At 56.8% G+C, this 12,957-nt stretch overlaps 2 protein-coding genes across 6 annotated transcripts; both read right to left on the bottom strand.

Moving 5' to 3' along the window:
* Window positions 1-2,601: 2,601 nt before the first annotated feature.
* Window positions 2,602-4,824, bottom strand: LBX2 (ladybird homeobox 2). Its single transcript, XM_027623586.1, has 2 exons — window positions 4,201-4,824; window positions 2,602-3,147 (listed from the first exon to the last, which is right to left on the bottom strand). Exons 1-2 carry the CDS (start codon window positions 4,787-4,789, stop codon window positions 2,768-2,770), a joined length of 969 nt encoding a protein of 322 aa, XP_027479387.1. The 5' UTR covers window positions 4,790-4,824; the 3' UTR covers window positions 2,602-2,767.
* On the bottom strand, window positions 4,236-12,957 carry PCGF1 (polycomb group ring finger 1). Of its 5 annotated transcripts, XM_027623584.1 has the most exons (11): window positions 12,544-12,957; window positions 12,014-12,119; window positions 11,704-11,856; window positions 11,465-11,536; window positions 11,237-11,342; window positions 11,025-11,058; window positions 10,835-10,921; window positions 10,620-10,700; window positions 10,473-10,516; window positions 10,199-10,305; window positions 4,236-4,299 (listed from the first exon to the last, which is right to left on the bottom strand). In XM_027623584.1, the coding sequence occupies exons 1-10, from the start codon at window positions 12,634-12,636 to the stop codon at window positions 10,248-10,250; spliced, it is 834 nt and encodes a 277-aa protein (XP_027479385.1). In that variant the 5' UTR covers window positions 12,637-12,957; the 3' UTR covers window positions 4,236-4,299; window positions 10,199-10,247. The 5 variants fall into 5 exon arrangements, with proteins under 5 accessions (XP_027479385.1, XP_027479382.1, XP_027479384.1 ...); XM_027623581.1 differs by lacking the exons at window positions 4,236-4,299; window positions 10,473-10,516 and adding an exon at window positions 5,146-5,331; XM_027623583.2 differs by lacking the exon at window positions 4,236-4,299 and having other exon boundaries at window positions 5,306-10,305.

The following is a 12,957-nucleotide window of genomic DNA, read 5'->3' as shown; positions in this document are numbered from 1 at the left end:
ATCCTAATGCCCGCCCACTTGTTCTAGGACCTGGCAGAGGATACACTATCTAGAGGCCATTTTGGTGGGAGAGGCTTGAGTTTTGTTCATCCAAGTTTTGATTATGGGAGGTAGAAGCACCGGACAGGAATTTAGGAGGCCTCAAGTGGAGGGAGATTATGGCTCAGAGCCAATTAACTGGACTAAATTGTACCTTCTTAACAAGAATTATTTGCTCTGGAAGTTCTTTGCTCATGCTTAGTTGGGGAGAGGTGGTTGTGCTTGTTTGAGGGGCGATTATATTATGATGATTCCATAAGAGTCCTGTTCATGTGGTCTTCTTGTTCTAAGCAGCAGGGAGGTACTTCTCTAGGGTTCCTCAAAGAATGGGCACCCACCACCACCGTGTGGTATCTTTGCTTTGAAGCTGAGCTGGCTCCTTGCTTTTCAAGCCTCTCGAAGAACTCTCCCCTCCCCCGTATCCCTTGACTTGTCCTGGACTATCTCTGAGTGCTGGACTATCTCTAAGTCCTGGACTATCTCTGAGTCCTGGACTATCTCTGAGAGCCACAGGACTCCTGACACCTTGTCCCCATTTTGCCCCACACTCACATTGCTAACTGGTTGGGTTCCAACCCAGCAGCCGGAGTTCTGAGTCCCTAGGGTTGGAAAGCACGGTGACCAACCTGGGACCGAGGGATTTCCTGGAGTGTGGGACTTTGCGTGCTGAAGGTGGGAAAGTCCTGGGCAAACAGGAATGAGTCACTCTAAAGGTTCCAGAGAGGCAGCCTTAGGAAGGAGATGAAAGGAATAAGGAGGGGCCCTGAACCAGAACCAGGGTGTGTGTGGGTGTGTGTTGTCTATGTGTATTGAAAGGGCAACACAGGTGCAAGAATACTTTTTGTACATAATGGCGGACAAATTCTTAGCTCTACACCAGTAGTCATTATTTCTGCCCATGATGCTATTTTTATTCCAGTTGCCCAGGTTTGTGAGGTTTTCACTGATGGAAGTAATCTTTGGTCACTGGGATAATCACACAGATTCCTCTTTCGTTAGAGCCTCCCCCACTCCCCAAGTCTGGCCCTGAATTCCCTCGGCTCTGACCTTTTGCAGTGGCCAGAGATAACACTCCTTCCTCAGGCCCCTGCCAGTTCCCAGTCTACCCTACACTTGCAGCCAGATGAGCCTGCTCAAACACTGCTGTCATGCCTTTCCTCTCTCAAACCTCCGTGGACCATGCTCTATCTACAGTACAATGCCTAAATTCCTACCTTTGGCCCTTTCTCCTCTGCTTTCTTCATAAACCGTTTTCTTCTTTCAGTTAGGTCCAGTCACAGTTACAGGGACAGAACCTGTAGTGGCCGAAAGCATGAGCCCCTGAGTCAGACAAGAAGCAGGTTAGTGCCAGCCCCATCACTTACAAGCTTCAGGACATGACCAACACTTCCTGGGCTGTGATTCAGTCTCTTTACACTTAAAATGAAATTAAAATCTCATTATCTCCTGGGATTACTGTGAAGATTAATCCATGCAAATCACTTGAATTGTGCTCAATAAAGGGTAGCTATTGTCTAACAGCACAAGGTTCCCTTCTGCCTTCCAGCCTTGTTCACTCTCCCTGAAGAGTCTCTCCTGGGACCTCCACCTGCAACTGAGGCCCTAGCTGACTCCCCTTGAATCCTGGAAGGGTCACTCTAAAAGCATTCTTGAGAATGAGATTGTGGCATCCGGGCAGAAGCATGGAAAGGTCTGACGGAGGGGAGGAAGTACTGACACGGAGAGGGGGCAACAGGAAAGAGCCTAAGCATGGTCTTCTGAAGATCAGCAGGGATGGCCCTGTATAGTGGTAGGCCTCTTCCCTCCCCATCACACTGCCAGAAGGCGATTAATTACCCGCAGAATAAATTAGTCTCAGAAATGTCCACGGGTGGAGGTAGGCTGTTGACTCCACCCACAAGGCCCCAAGCTGCTATCCAAGCTCTGCCTCAGCCAGCCTCCCCATCTTCCTGCCAAGGCCACCATCCTGGTGGGGACATTTCCTGCCCAAGTGCGGGGGCAGAGGTCCCGGAAGTAGGGCTGTGCCACTTCTCCCTCGGGGCTTCACTTAGCGGGTGTCTCATACAGGGTTCTTTCTGCGGAGGTAGGAGAAGGGTCAGGACCCCATTAACAAGTAACCTCAGAGTGGGGAAAGGGTAGAATCAGGCAGGTCATTGTCACTCTCGGGCCACCTAGAGGTTAGGAGCAAGGTCTGGGGGTGGGGTGGGGTGGGGATCAAAGGCCTGGGTGGAGTCCTGCAACCAAAGACAGTCAGTAGGGGTGGGTGGCCCACAGCTACCAGAGTCCCATCTCCTACCCCTCAGCTTGAAGTTTCCAGAGCACGGTCTGGGCTGACAAACACTGGCTTTGAAGTCTGGCAGGATGCGTAGGTGCAAATCCCGACCTAGTGGTTCTGCCTTTGTGAAATGGGCATAATTATATCACCTACCTTATAGAGTTGCTATGAGGGTTAAAGGAGACAGCCCGTTTAAAGCGCACAGCCAAACGCGCAATCTGCACAACAATCGGCAGATTTTGCTCTTACCGCTCCGGGATGGAGGCCTCATGCGACTCATGGCGACTGAGTCTCAATTTTATTCTCAACAATTGGGAAAAGCGAGCGTCTGGACTGTGAACCGGAGGAGGCCGGATCCACACCCTCCCTCCACCCCGGAACCCGGACGGGGCGCGGCGCACGGAGGTGAGGAGTCCGGGGCCCCAGAGCCCGGAGCTGGCGGCGGCTTTGCCTTCAGTCGTCCACCTGAATCTCCTCTTCTGACAGGTGGGGCCCGGAGTCAGGCGGGCCGGGGCCGGGGCCTGGGGCGCTATCCGGCAGCTCGAGGCGGCACTGGACTTCGGGGGCCAGCGCACTCAGCGAGGCCACGTCGGCGCGCATCTCCTCCACGTCGCGCTTGAGCTTGGCGCGCCGGTTCTGGAACCACGTGACAACCTGTGCGTTGGCCAAACCGAGCCTCGCCGCCAGCCCGTCGCGCTCCGAAGGCGCCAGATACTTCTGGAAGACGAAGCGTCGCTCCAGCTCCACCACCTGCTGCGCTGTGAACGCCGTGCGTGACTTTCGGCGTCTGCGGCCGGCGGGGCCAGGGCCCAGCGCACCCTGGGCGGCGCGGCCTGCGGGGATAGGGCGGGGGTCAGTCTCTAGCCTGAGGGAAGGAGACGCTGGGGCCCGGCGCGGGGCGGGGGCGGGGAGCTCAAGCCGGGGTCGGGGAGGCGGAGGTGGGAAAAGGCAGACGGGAGCCAGAACCGTGGTCAGTTACCCAACCGGGGTTCAGGCCGAGATGGGAGTCGGGGGCATAAAGTGGAACGGGCCACTTGGGTATGGGAGGCAACAGGCTTGAGGGCATCCTGCGGAGGTGAGGGAGTGGGAGGAGGGCGGGACGGGCCAGAGAAAACCCGGCGCAGAGGCAGGCCATCTGGGGCGGGACCTTTGAGGCCTTTCGGGAGCCCCAGGATATTCGGGCTTGTAGATTGGGGCCGGCACCCGAGGTGGGGCCCGACCATGGTCAAAACAGGGGCAGCTAGCCCGGCATGAGGAGTGTTACGAGGACCCGGATCGTGGCCTTCTGAAGACTCACGGGTCATGATGGGCACTCTCGGTTTACACTTCTTTTAATGACACGGCGCCTCCTCCTCGAGCCCAAAAGGTAGGTATGGGGGATCAAAGAGTAAGGAGAGGCGAAGTCCGTAGTCCCCCGACCCTTGCCGCCCCGAGGACCTTCTGTTCCTGTGCCCTCCCCAGAAGAGAACGGCGTGGAGCCGAGCGAGGTCACCCGGAGAGGCCCGAGCCTCGCTTCCCAGCACTTTCGGCACCGCCCTTGCCCGAGCTCACTCGTTTACAGCCTCCGGCTCAGGCCTTTTGTCTCCTTCTCACCCGTCTCTCTCTGTCGCGATTGCCCCGCCTACAGCGCACGGACCCGCGGGTCACTCAGTTCTCGACAGACCGGCCCTTCCCCTCGGCGCTGGCGGCCTCCAGGAGCGGCCGCGGAGCCTGGGAACTAACGGAGGGGAGGTGAGGAGCGGGAGATGCAAGTCCCAGCACGTGGGCTGAGGGCAGGGGGCAGATTAGGGTGGGGGCCAGGGTGAACGAAGGTTCGAGACCCGGACCTGGAGGAGAGAGGTGGGGAAAAGGCCGAGTCAAAGTGCGCGACCTCGCGGGCGCTATACCTTCAGAGGACTCCGGAGCGTGCCCGTCAAGTCCGCGGAAAGTTTTACTGGTCAGCTCCTCCAGCGCGCACAGAGGCGACGTGGGACCAGGGCTCGACTCTGGAAGCGGAGACGTAGAAGGTCCGCGGGGAACCATGCGCGGGCCTAGGATGTCTGCGATGCTAAAGAGTGTCCGGGGTGTCCGGGGCTCGGGTCCCGAGTTCATGGCCGGTCGGGCTGTGGCGGTCCCGCCGCCGGCTGCGATCCGCTCCGCAGCTGCCTGGGCCCCGGCGCGCGGCTCCCGATCTGGGCCCCCCGCCTCGGACCCGCCCCCCGCGCCGGGCCCGAGCCCCGTGTGCCCCTCCTCCTGCGCCCCCAACCCCCAACTCGGGGCCGCAGTGGGTCTGGAGCTGGTAGATGTCCCGGCAGCGGTATTTCTGCAGGGTGGGGAGGCTCGGAGAGAAGCCCCGGAACAACCTGCCGTACCGTGCCGCCGAGCTGCTCCGCGCTGCGGGGCGCGGCCCGGTGCACATTCAGGCTGGACCCTTCCTGGACGGCCCCCAGATTCTGTGTGCCACCGACTCCCCGCCAAGCCGTGGCTCTGGCTCATAAACTAGTCGGCAATAAGATTGCCTTTCCCGACCCCGGCGGATGGGGATTTGCAAAATTCCGAGAAGGGAGATCAGAGCTGACTGTTCTAGGATCTCCGATCTCTTCTAGAAGAACCTCAGTCTCCTGACCTAGCCCCCTCGCCCCCGCCCCACCCCTGCCGAATGCTCTTAAAGAGGTCCTGGCGGCTGGAAGTTATTAGTGCGGCGCGAGGGGGCTGGGGGAACTCGAGACTGGCAGGACCTGGCCTGGCAGAGCGTCTGCAGCCAGGATGCGATGTGGAAGCAAAGGCAGGTGAGTGGACTCCTTCAGCTCTCTGGACCCAAGCCGTTCCACCACGGCTCAGAGGCCTTGCGAAAGTCAAAACGCACGGAGAAGTGGAGGAGACCTGGGCCTCGGGAGAGAAGACACAGCAAATGCGGAGCAGGCGCTACTGCCTGGGCTGGGTCTTTCCCAGGCAAGACTGGCCTCCACAAGACCCGGCAGTCCATCTGTCTTCACCTCCTTACTAAGCTCCTGTAGTTCAAATAGGGGTTCCCCAACCTGGAGAGCCAGAAACCACCGTGTAGGAGCAGCAATGGGAAGGGCTACTGGTCACTCTCCGTAGAGAAGTGATTTGAAGGCCAGACTTCATGGATCCAACCAAATCCTGGGACAGAAACCCCTGCCAACTCAGGGACAAACTCTGAGCTCTGGGATATTCATTCCCAGAAGCAGCAGGGAGCCAGACCTGGGACTCAATCCCAGGACTCCGGGATCAGGACCTGAGCCCAAGGCAGGCACTTAACCGCTTAACCAACTAGCCATCCAGGCACCCGAGGGATATTCATTCCTATTTGATTTGTGTCTTTCTTTTCTCCCACACCTATTCTAGTCCCGAGTTCAAACCTGGGTGAGCACTCTACAGCTCTCCTTTGTAGGAAGCAGGCAGCTCTGGGAGAACGCTGCTTCACCAGTGGAGGCCCAACAAGGCAAGGGTTTTGTTCACATAAACACCCCCAAATAGCTAGGGGATTCACAGCCCAGAGGCAGAGAAGCCCCGCCACTCCTGAGGAGCTCACCATTCCTAAGGAACTTGCCTCCACAGGATTCTTCTAGTTTTTTCCAGCAGTGCCAAGAAGTCCCTCCTGGACTGTCCATTATGTCACCTCTGTAGACCTCTGCACCTCCCATCACTTGTGCAGTGATCCTCTGTGCCTATTCCCTGGGGCAAGTGGAGCCTGCAGTTGAGGTGCCCTAAACAGAGCCTGGGAGATCTAAGGCACCTGGGCCAAAGACTCTTTAACAAGGACTAGAAGGCACTTTGATAGTGGGGGTGAGGGAAACTCACATAGCCTGAGGCACTGGCCTGGCCCACCAAAGATGGAGAAACACAGGGTTTTCTTGGTAAGACCCCTCCCCTCCTCCAGACACACTCAGACACTTGCACAGTACCCTCATGGCATCCTGAGCAATACACTCAGTCCAGTGGGCTACTGCTGGGGCAGAGAGCAGAGCCAGGCCACAGCAGAAAGCTGAGATGCCTCAGGACCTTGCTAGTTGGTTATTAATGGTGGGAGGTGGAGGGAGGGCAAGAGAGACCCTTCTGGCTGGAGGCCTCAGCCCTCTGAACCATCCCAGGGTTTCACTTAATCTGCATTTAAAGAGGGTTCCAGGAGGCTGCTGCAACAGCCTAGCTCTCGTCCTGGGCCTGTCACCAAACAGACACTCAGGCGTCCTCTACGTAGCTTTTAGGTCATCTCTTCCTCTGCTCTCAATTACTAGTGTGTTTGTGGGGAGCACCCTCTCTCCTGAAGGGCCTTTGCCTTCTTCCCCATCCATCTCTCCTGCCTATCTTCCCCCAGCAACCAGGCTCAAGTAATGTGGTTGCACAAAAGAGTTGGGCGATCCCCATTTGGGGGACAAAAGGGAAGGAGAGACTAGTAAAGGTAGGAGACCACTGACATCAGAGCCCGTTAAAGTCAGCCCCGAGGCCAGGGACGTGTCCAGACGATGGTGGGGCCACAGGAGGGGACTTCTCCCAGCAAAACCTCTGGAACCTGAGCTGGGAAGAAACCAGATCCGCTGATGGGGGTAGGAGGAAGGTGAATGATTAATGAGGGAGATTAAGAGATGAAACCTGGGTTCTGGGCTGGGGGTGGGGAGGGGGTTGTGGCGCTCAGCTGTCTTGTAGGCTTCCCCCACCCATACCTCCCACCCCAAGGTCCAACCCTTCCTGTCCTGGGCCTCTTTCACAGAGTGATTCATAGTTACGCACCTTCCCCCGCCCTCCGCCCCCCCCTTCCCCCGCTGGTGGACGGTTTTCCTCTCTCAGCATTCTCAAGCAACCCCTCGTGGTCTCCCACCTCCTCGGATTCCCATCATTGTCCTTTCAGACATTTGGGGGTCCTCTGTTCCTCCCCGTTGTAGAGATCCCCACATTCCAACTTTCATTCCCTCAGGAAGGTGCCTCTATTCCTATTGAAGGATGCTTTCTCACACCTCTGTTCATCACCCACTTTCAGATTTCCCTTTCCTTGCGGCCCCCCACCTTCTCCCTCATTCCCTGACACTGCACCTCTCAACCACCTTGCCCACCTCAGCCTCCCATCTGGCGGGCTCCCTGATCCAGGCCCACACCAGATTGATGCCCCTCTTTTTGGCACTGAGACCTGCTCAATAAACAACCTTTAGCCTCCAAATTTCCCTACCCGCGCATCCCTTTGAATTCTGTGAATGTAAAGGGGCAACTGGGGATCCTCTGAATAACCACCTCAGGAAGGCGGACAGACGGCTAGCCGTAGAGAGGAGCTTGGCCGCCCCTCCCGACCCTTAGGGAAGTCCGTTAGCCAGAGAGAAGGAAGTAGGAGTTAAGGGAGGAAACTCCAGGCAGCTGGGCGTGGGGCGGGGCGGGGCGGCTGTCCATCTCGCACACTTCCGAGGTTGTTTTCTCTTTCAGAAAACGTTGCTGCGGAATCGACTCAGACACTTAACATTTTAGTTTCGTTTCTTCTAGGGCCTCGCTCAGTCCGTGATCCCGTGGCAGCCCTTTATGCTGGCTCACAAAAAGCTCGGTGGTTGTGTGCACCGGGGGAGCGGTGGGATACTCAGACCCCCATCCTCGACTGACACACACACACACGCACACACACACACACACCGCCCCCCCCCCCCAGACCCACTGCTCCACTACCAGTGAAGTCCCTTTTCCCTCCTTTTCTGCCCACCCCTGGCACTGAGAAACTGGCCAGGCTGAGAGGGACCGGTTCTCCCCTGTGCCAAAGGTGGGGGCAATCTCGGTGCCCCCTCCCCCCAGGTGAGTGTGGCCCACTGAAACGGCTAGATGAGAAAGGGCGACAGGGGCAAGGGCCAGCTTGACCCTGCGGGTGAGGACTGACGCCTCCACCCAGAAGCGCTGCGAGGTCAAGGGCGCCGCCCATAGAGGGCCCGCTGTGCGCCCGTCCGCGGCCACCTCTTTGAACGCGACCAGCGCATTCTGGGTCACACAGCTCAAGAGAACCCTGGGCTTGATTCTCCCCGTGGCGCAGATCGTAACCAGAGTGACCCTGGGGGACTGGGTCTTCCCGGCAAAAGTCAGGCAAGGGGGCAATGGACCCGTCGAGAGAGGAAGAGCAGAGCTCAGCCCTCAGCCCGCAGCTGGCCTGCATCAGCCACCTTGGGAGACACACCGCAGCTGCCTCTGCCAGGGCCGCTGACGGACAAAAAGAAGGTTCTGCGGAACTGGGAGCGAGGGGAGGTGGCCCGCTGCACCCCAGGTCCCCGCCTGAGCTCCTTCCGCTGCTCCTTGGCCTCAAGCCATGCACCATTAAAAGCCTCATCCTGAGGCCTGGTCCCCAGTCAGCCTTATCTTCTGACTGGGCCTTCTTGATGCCAAGCTGCTGCCAAGCCCCAGACTGCTGACCAATTCCTGCAGCTGCTGGGGACCCAAAAAATCCTCAGGAGCATTTCTACCCTTTCCCCCTCAGCCCACACCTCTCCCTCGGGGGGTCATTCCTTAAAAATGCCCTTTCACCCACAAACCCCTTGAGAACAGCCTCAGTGTGGCATGCTTGAGTGGGCTGTGGAGTCCCAGAAGACATGGGGGGAGCCCAATTAATATAGATGTAATTCATCCCAAACCTCAAGATATATGCTGGTGTAGAGGCAGGCACAAAGGGGTGGAAAAAGCCTGGGTTCTGGCAGAGAGAGGGTCTCCTGGAGGAAGTGATGATACTTGGGCCTTGAAAGAACAGCTGGGTATGGGGTGAGGGAGAGGCATTCCAGGCATGAGGCCGGAAACATGGGGCGCTTTGGGAATCATGGAGATTCTGTCAGGCTGATTGTTCTGCTATGTCCCCACCCTGGTCCTCATTGTCCGCCCATCACACCCGAGGGCTCTTCCTTGCTTTCTGCAGTCTCTCCACACTGTGCTTTTCTCATGGCCTACAAGCTTCATCTGTGTGGACGGAAGGCCAGTCTACTGTGCACTGGCCACTATGCTCAGGCCCCTCACACTGTGCCCACCTCCACCCCCGGCCGCCCCAGTCTCAGGCTCTCTTAGCCAGTTCACACCATTTTCACTGTACTCCTCCCCTAGGTCTTCTGCCACCCGGTCTCTATCCCTGGAAGCTTCAGGCCTTCAGCCCTCACCAGCAATGCACAATGACCCCTCTGAATTCACTGGAGTCAGACTTAGGCCCTTTGAAGACTTGGGCTTTAAGCTTGAGTTCTGGCAACGTTTCTGCCGCCTGCTCCGACCCACTCGTCCCAGGTTCAGCCACAGCCCATTAGCTCCCTTCAGGACCTCGCTGCTTCCTCCTCCATATGTCATTGTCCCAGTCAGGGAAGTTTCTGACTATCCTACTGAGAGGCCACAGAACAGGGAGCCTGGCTGAGTGTACTTTCAGAGCCCAAGGCTCATGGCTGGGCTCATACAGACAAGGAATGTTCACTGAATTAATCAAGGGAACGAATAGCCTTGCTGCTTCCCTCTTGTTACCTGAAGCTGCCTTTGCTCTCCTGGACACCAGGTCCCTCTCCTCACCCTGGCTTCACCTAATCCAGGGACGTGAAGGCCTACTGAATCTTGTATGGACAACCATGTCTCCAACTCAACACCCTTGTGTTCCCTGTGTCTTAACCCCCCATGTTTTTTTGTTTTTTTAAGATTCCTCCTATAGAGCAATTCTTTGGAACTTTCTTTAAAATATCACTCTTCTTCAGTCCTGCAGTGGCCACTGTCTAACCCTAGCCCTACCCTCACTGCTCCTGAATTAGGACACCTCCACTGAAGCCTGCAGCATATGCTACAACATTCAAGTATAGTGAGAACTCCCCTCCAGAAAGCCTTCCCTTCACCAAAAAAAAGAAAAGAAAGAAAGAAAGAAAAAAGAAAAAGCTGGTATGGGTAACCTGGTTCCACTTAGCTCACCTTCTGAGTTTTATATGTGTAGGGTCCTCTACCCCTCTCCTCTGGCAATTCACTGAGGGACCACGGACATAGAGAGGCCCTCCTTCATGATGAAACTCAGAGGATTTCTGAGGGAAGCAGAACACAGAACAAAGCATGAGTATGTGGAAAGAAAAAAGGAAGAAAACAGATGCTTTTTTAAAGTTTTTATTTCAAAAAATAAAGCCGCAGTTAATTTCACATAAATATCTGGGGAGGGAAGGGGACAGGGATGTGGCGGGGGCTTGGCCCCTACCTCCTCTTCTCTTTCACACTGTATTGTAAAAGCAAAGGGGACGGCTAAGGAGAGAACAAGGAGAAGAAGCAGTCAGTGGGCGCATTCTTACCCCAAATGCCCCCCCAGCCCATGGCTGCCCTGGGGACTGCCTTGGCTCTGGCTTACCTTGCCGAACCAGCGGGAGAGCCATATCTGCTTCATGGTCATGTGATCTGGGAGAACCTCATTGTCAAAAAGGAGCTGTACCTAGGAGGGAGACAGGGGCACAGCTTTAGGAACCGCTCTCTCACGTACGTCAAGAACTACCTCGGTCTACTACAGACTCTGTCCCTCCCTTTCAAGCCCTTCCTTCCCCAAAACCCTACTGTGGGAATACTCACATGCTGGGGATTTAGCATTAAGCGGTGACACAGGACCCTCCGGAGATGACGAACTTCAGCTCTAACGGAACATCGGACATATTTGTTCTGGGGATAGGGATGGAAGGTAAAAGGACAACGTGTGTGAGGGAAGGTCCACAGGGAGGTAGGTGAGTCTCCTTAGAGAGGCCCTCCCCTCAGCCCCTCTCACCTGCAGGATGCTTTTATTCTTGTCTTTGCCAGAACTGGGGGAAACAGACACAAGTTAGGGAGTCTGATCTTTCCCTGTCCCCCACCCAGAGCTACGGTATACTCTCTTCAAGGCAGTAGACACTCCCTCACTGCTTGCCCTCTCACCAAGCCCCTCCCAGGTTCTGAGTCACTCGCACTGTTACTTCAGACAGTTCACGACCCGTTCCTTACCTCAGCCGTTCCAGGCACAGGCTCAGCTGCTCATCATAGCGATAGTAGTGGGCTTTCGAGTGGTCGAAGCTGCTGAAAGGGAGGCCGAGGTTGCTCAGGGCTGGCTCTAAGAAAGAGTAGTGAGGAGAGTGGCACAGATTCCATAGTCCTTTTTCCCCAGAAAGCAAAACTGGGCAAGAGGGATGTTCTGGGGGCTTTATCTTACCCTCCTGCTGCCAAGGGACATACCTTCCCCACTGGGTTGGGTAACCCGGTCCAAGCCTCGGGACTGGTAGAATTCTCGAATCCGTTTCTCTTCACCTAGAAGGGAGGGGAGTGTGGGAAATAAAGAATTACCCCTCCCTCATACTTTCTCCCCGTGACTGTCAACTTCTTTACCTATGTGATTCCCACGAAAGCCCTTGTCATTTCAAGTCACCACCCAGCATCAGTCCTCTAGAGGCCCCTCTAGTGGGTTGGTCACTCACTGTCTTGTAAGCCAGGCACTAGCTTGTACACGATGTCCTGCATGACCCGGTCCAGTTTGAGGTTGAGCAGTGGCTGTGTCTCGTGGATCTTGATGTTGCACATGGGGCAGTACTTACTGGTTTGGAGGTACTTCACAATACAACTCTTGCAGACTACAGGAAGAAAAAAGCAGACTCTCAGGCCCTCTGGGAATCGGGTTCATGGGCTGGGTGGGGTGCCTGGGTGGCTGGGGCAGGCAGCCAGCAGTCTGGCAACCAGCTTGGTGGGGACTAGGGCCTGGAAGAACCAGCCAGGGTCCAGGGCACTCACAAGTATGAAGACACTCTGTGATGGTGGTAGCATCCACGAAGTAGCCAGCGCACAGACAGCAGACGATGTGCTCATTCAAGTCTTTGATCTTTACTCGGACCTCCTCCTGCGGACCCACTCTCCGTCACCGATCACCCCCTCCAACCCCAAATCACACGCCTTCCCAGCTGCGGTGATACCTTTCAACAAACCCCACGGCCAAGTCTCGCACCTTGCGCGTCCTCAAGGGATTAGCTCGCGGGAGCTGACACTCCCCCTCCGCCCAGCAGGGGGCTCCGCGCACAGCGGGGGCTCCCTTCACGTGGACTCGCCCGACCTTCCTTTCCCAGGGGAGACTATACGACGTGGGCGGCACAATGCGCAAGCGTCCTAGCTCGGAGTTTGGCAACCCGACCGCAATCGCGCAGGCGCATTGGGCACCCTGTCTCTGCGCAGGCGCACTGGGCGCCGGGCCAGCCACCGCCCGTCCTCTAGCCGGCCCCAGTTCGCACCGCTAGCCGACCACAGCAGTAACCCTGCCGCCCCTGCACCTCGTTCCGTAGTGGGTCCATCTTGTACACTGACTGGAGCTGGTTCCGAAGCCTCATCGCGATCGCAATCTGGCCCCCCTGAGGAGACGCCATCTTAAAGGCTGATCCCGGCCGGCCACTTCCGGTGCCGCCTGCGGGGCGGGACTTGTCGCCCAGCAACGAGGGCTTAGGTCTTTTCGGATTCGCTGACCCTCTGTAAGGCCCCGCCCATGTCCCTTTCTCCCCGTGTGCTCACCTGAGCCCCACTGGCCCCTCCCCCTCCTCAATCCGTAATTAGGGAGGGGGGTTGTGAGGAGGGGGTCCTATCTCATTGACCTCTTGTAGTAATCATCACAATAGACCCTACCCTACCGCGAGACTAACTTTTGGAGCCTGCAAAAGACTGCCCCCTTCTACCCCAAAGGGCCCAGCGGT

The sequence above is a fragment of the Zalophus californianus genome, chromosome 8 (assembly GCF_009762305.2).
Source record: "Zalophus californianus isolate mZalCal1 chromosome 8, mZalCal1.pri.v2, whole genome shotgun sequence".
Taxonomy (NCBI): Eukaryota; Metazoa; Chordata; class Mammalia; order Carnivora; family Otariidae; genus Zalophus; species Zalophus californianus.
Note: the sequence above shows the minus strand (reverse complement) of the source record. Positions and strands in the feature narration are given on the sequence as shown.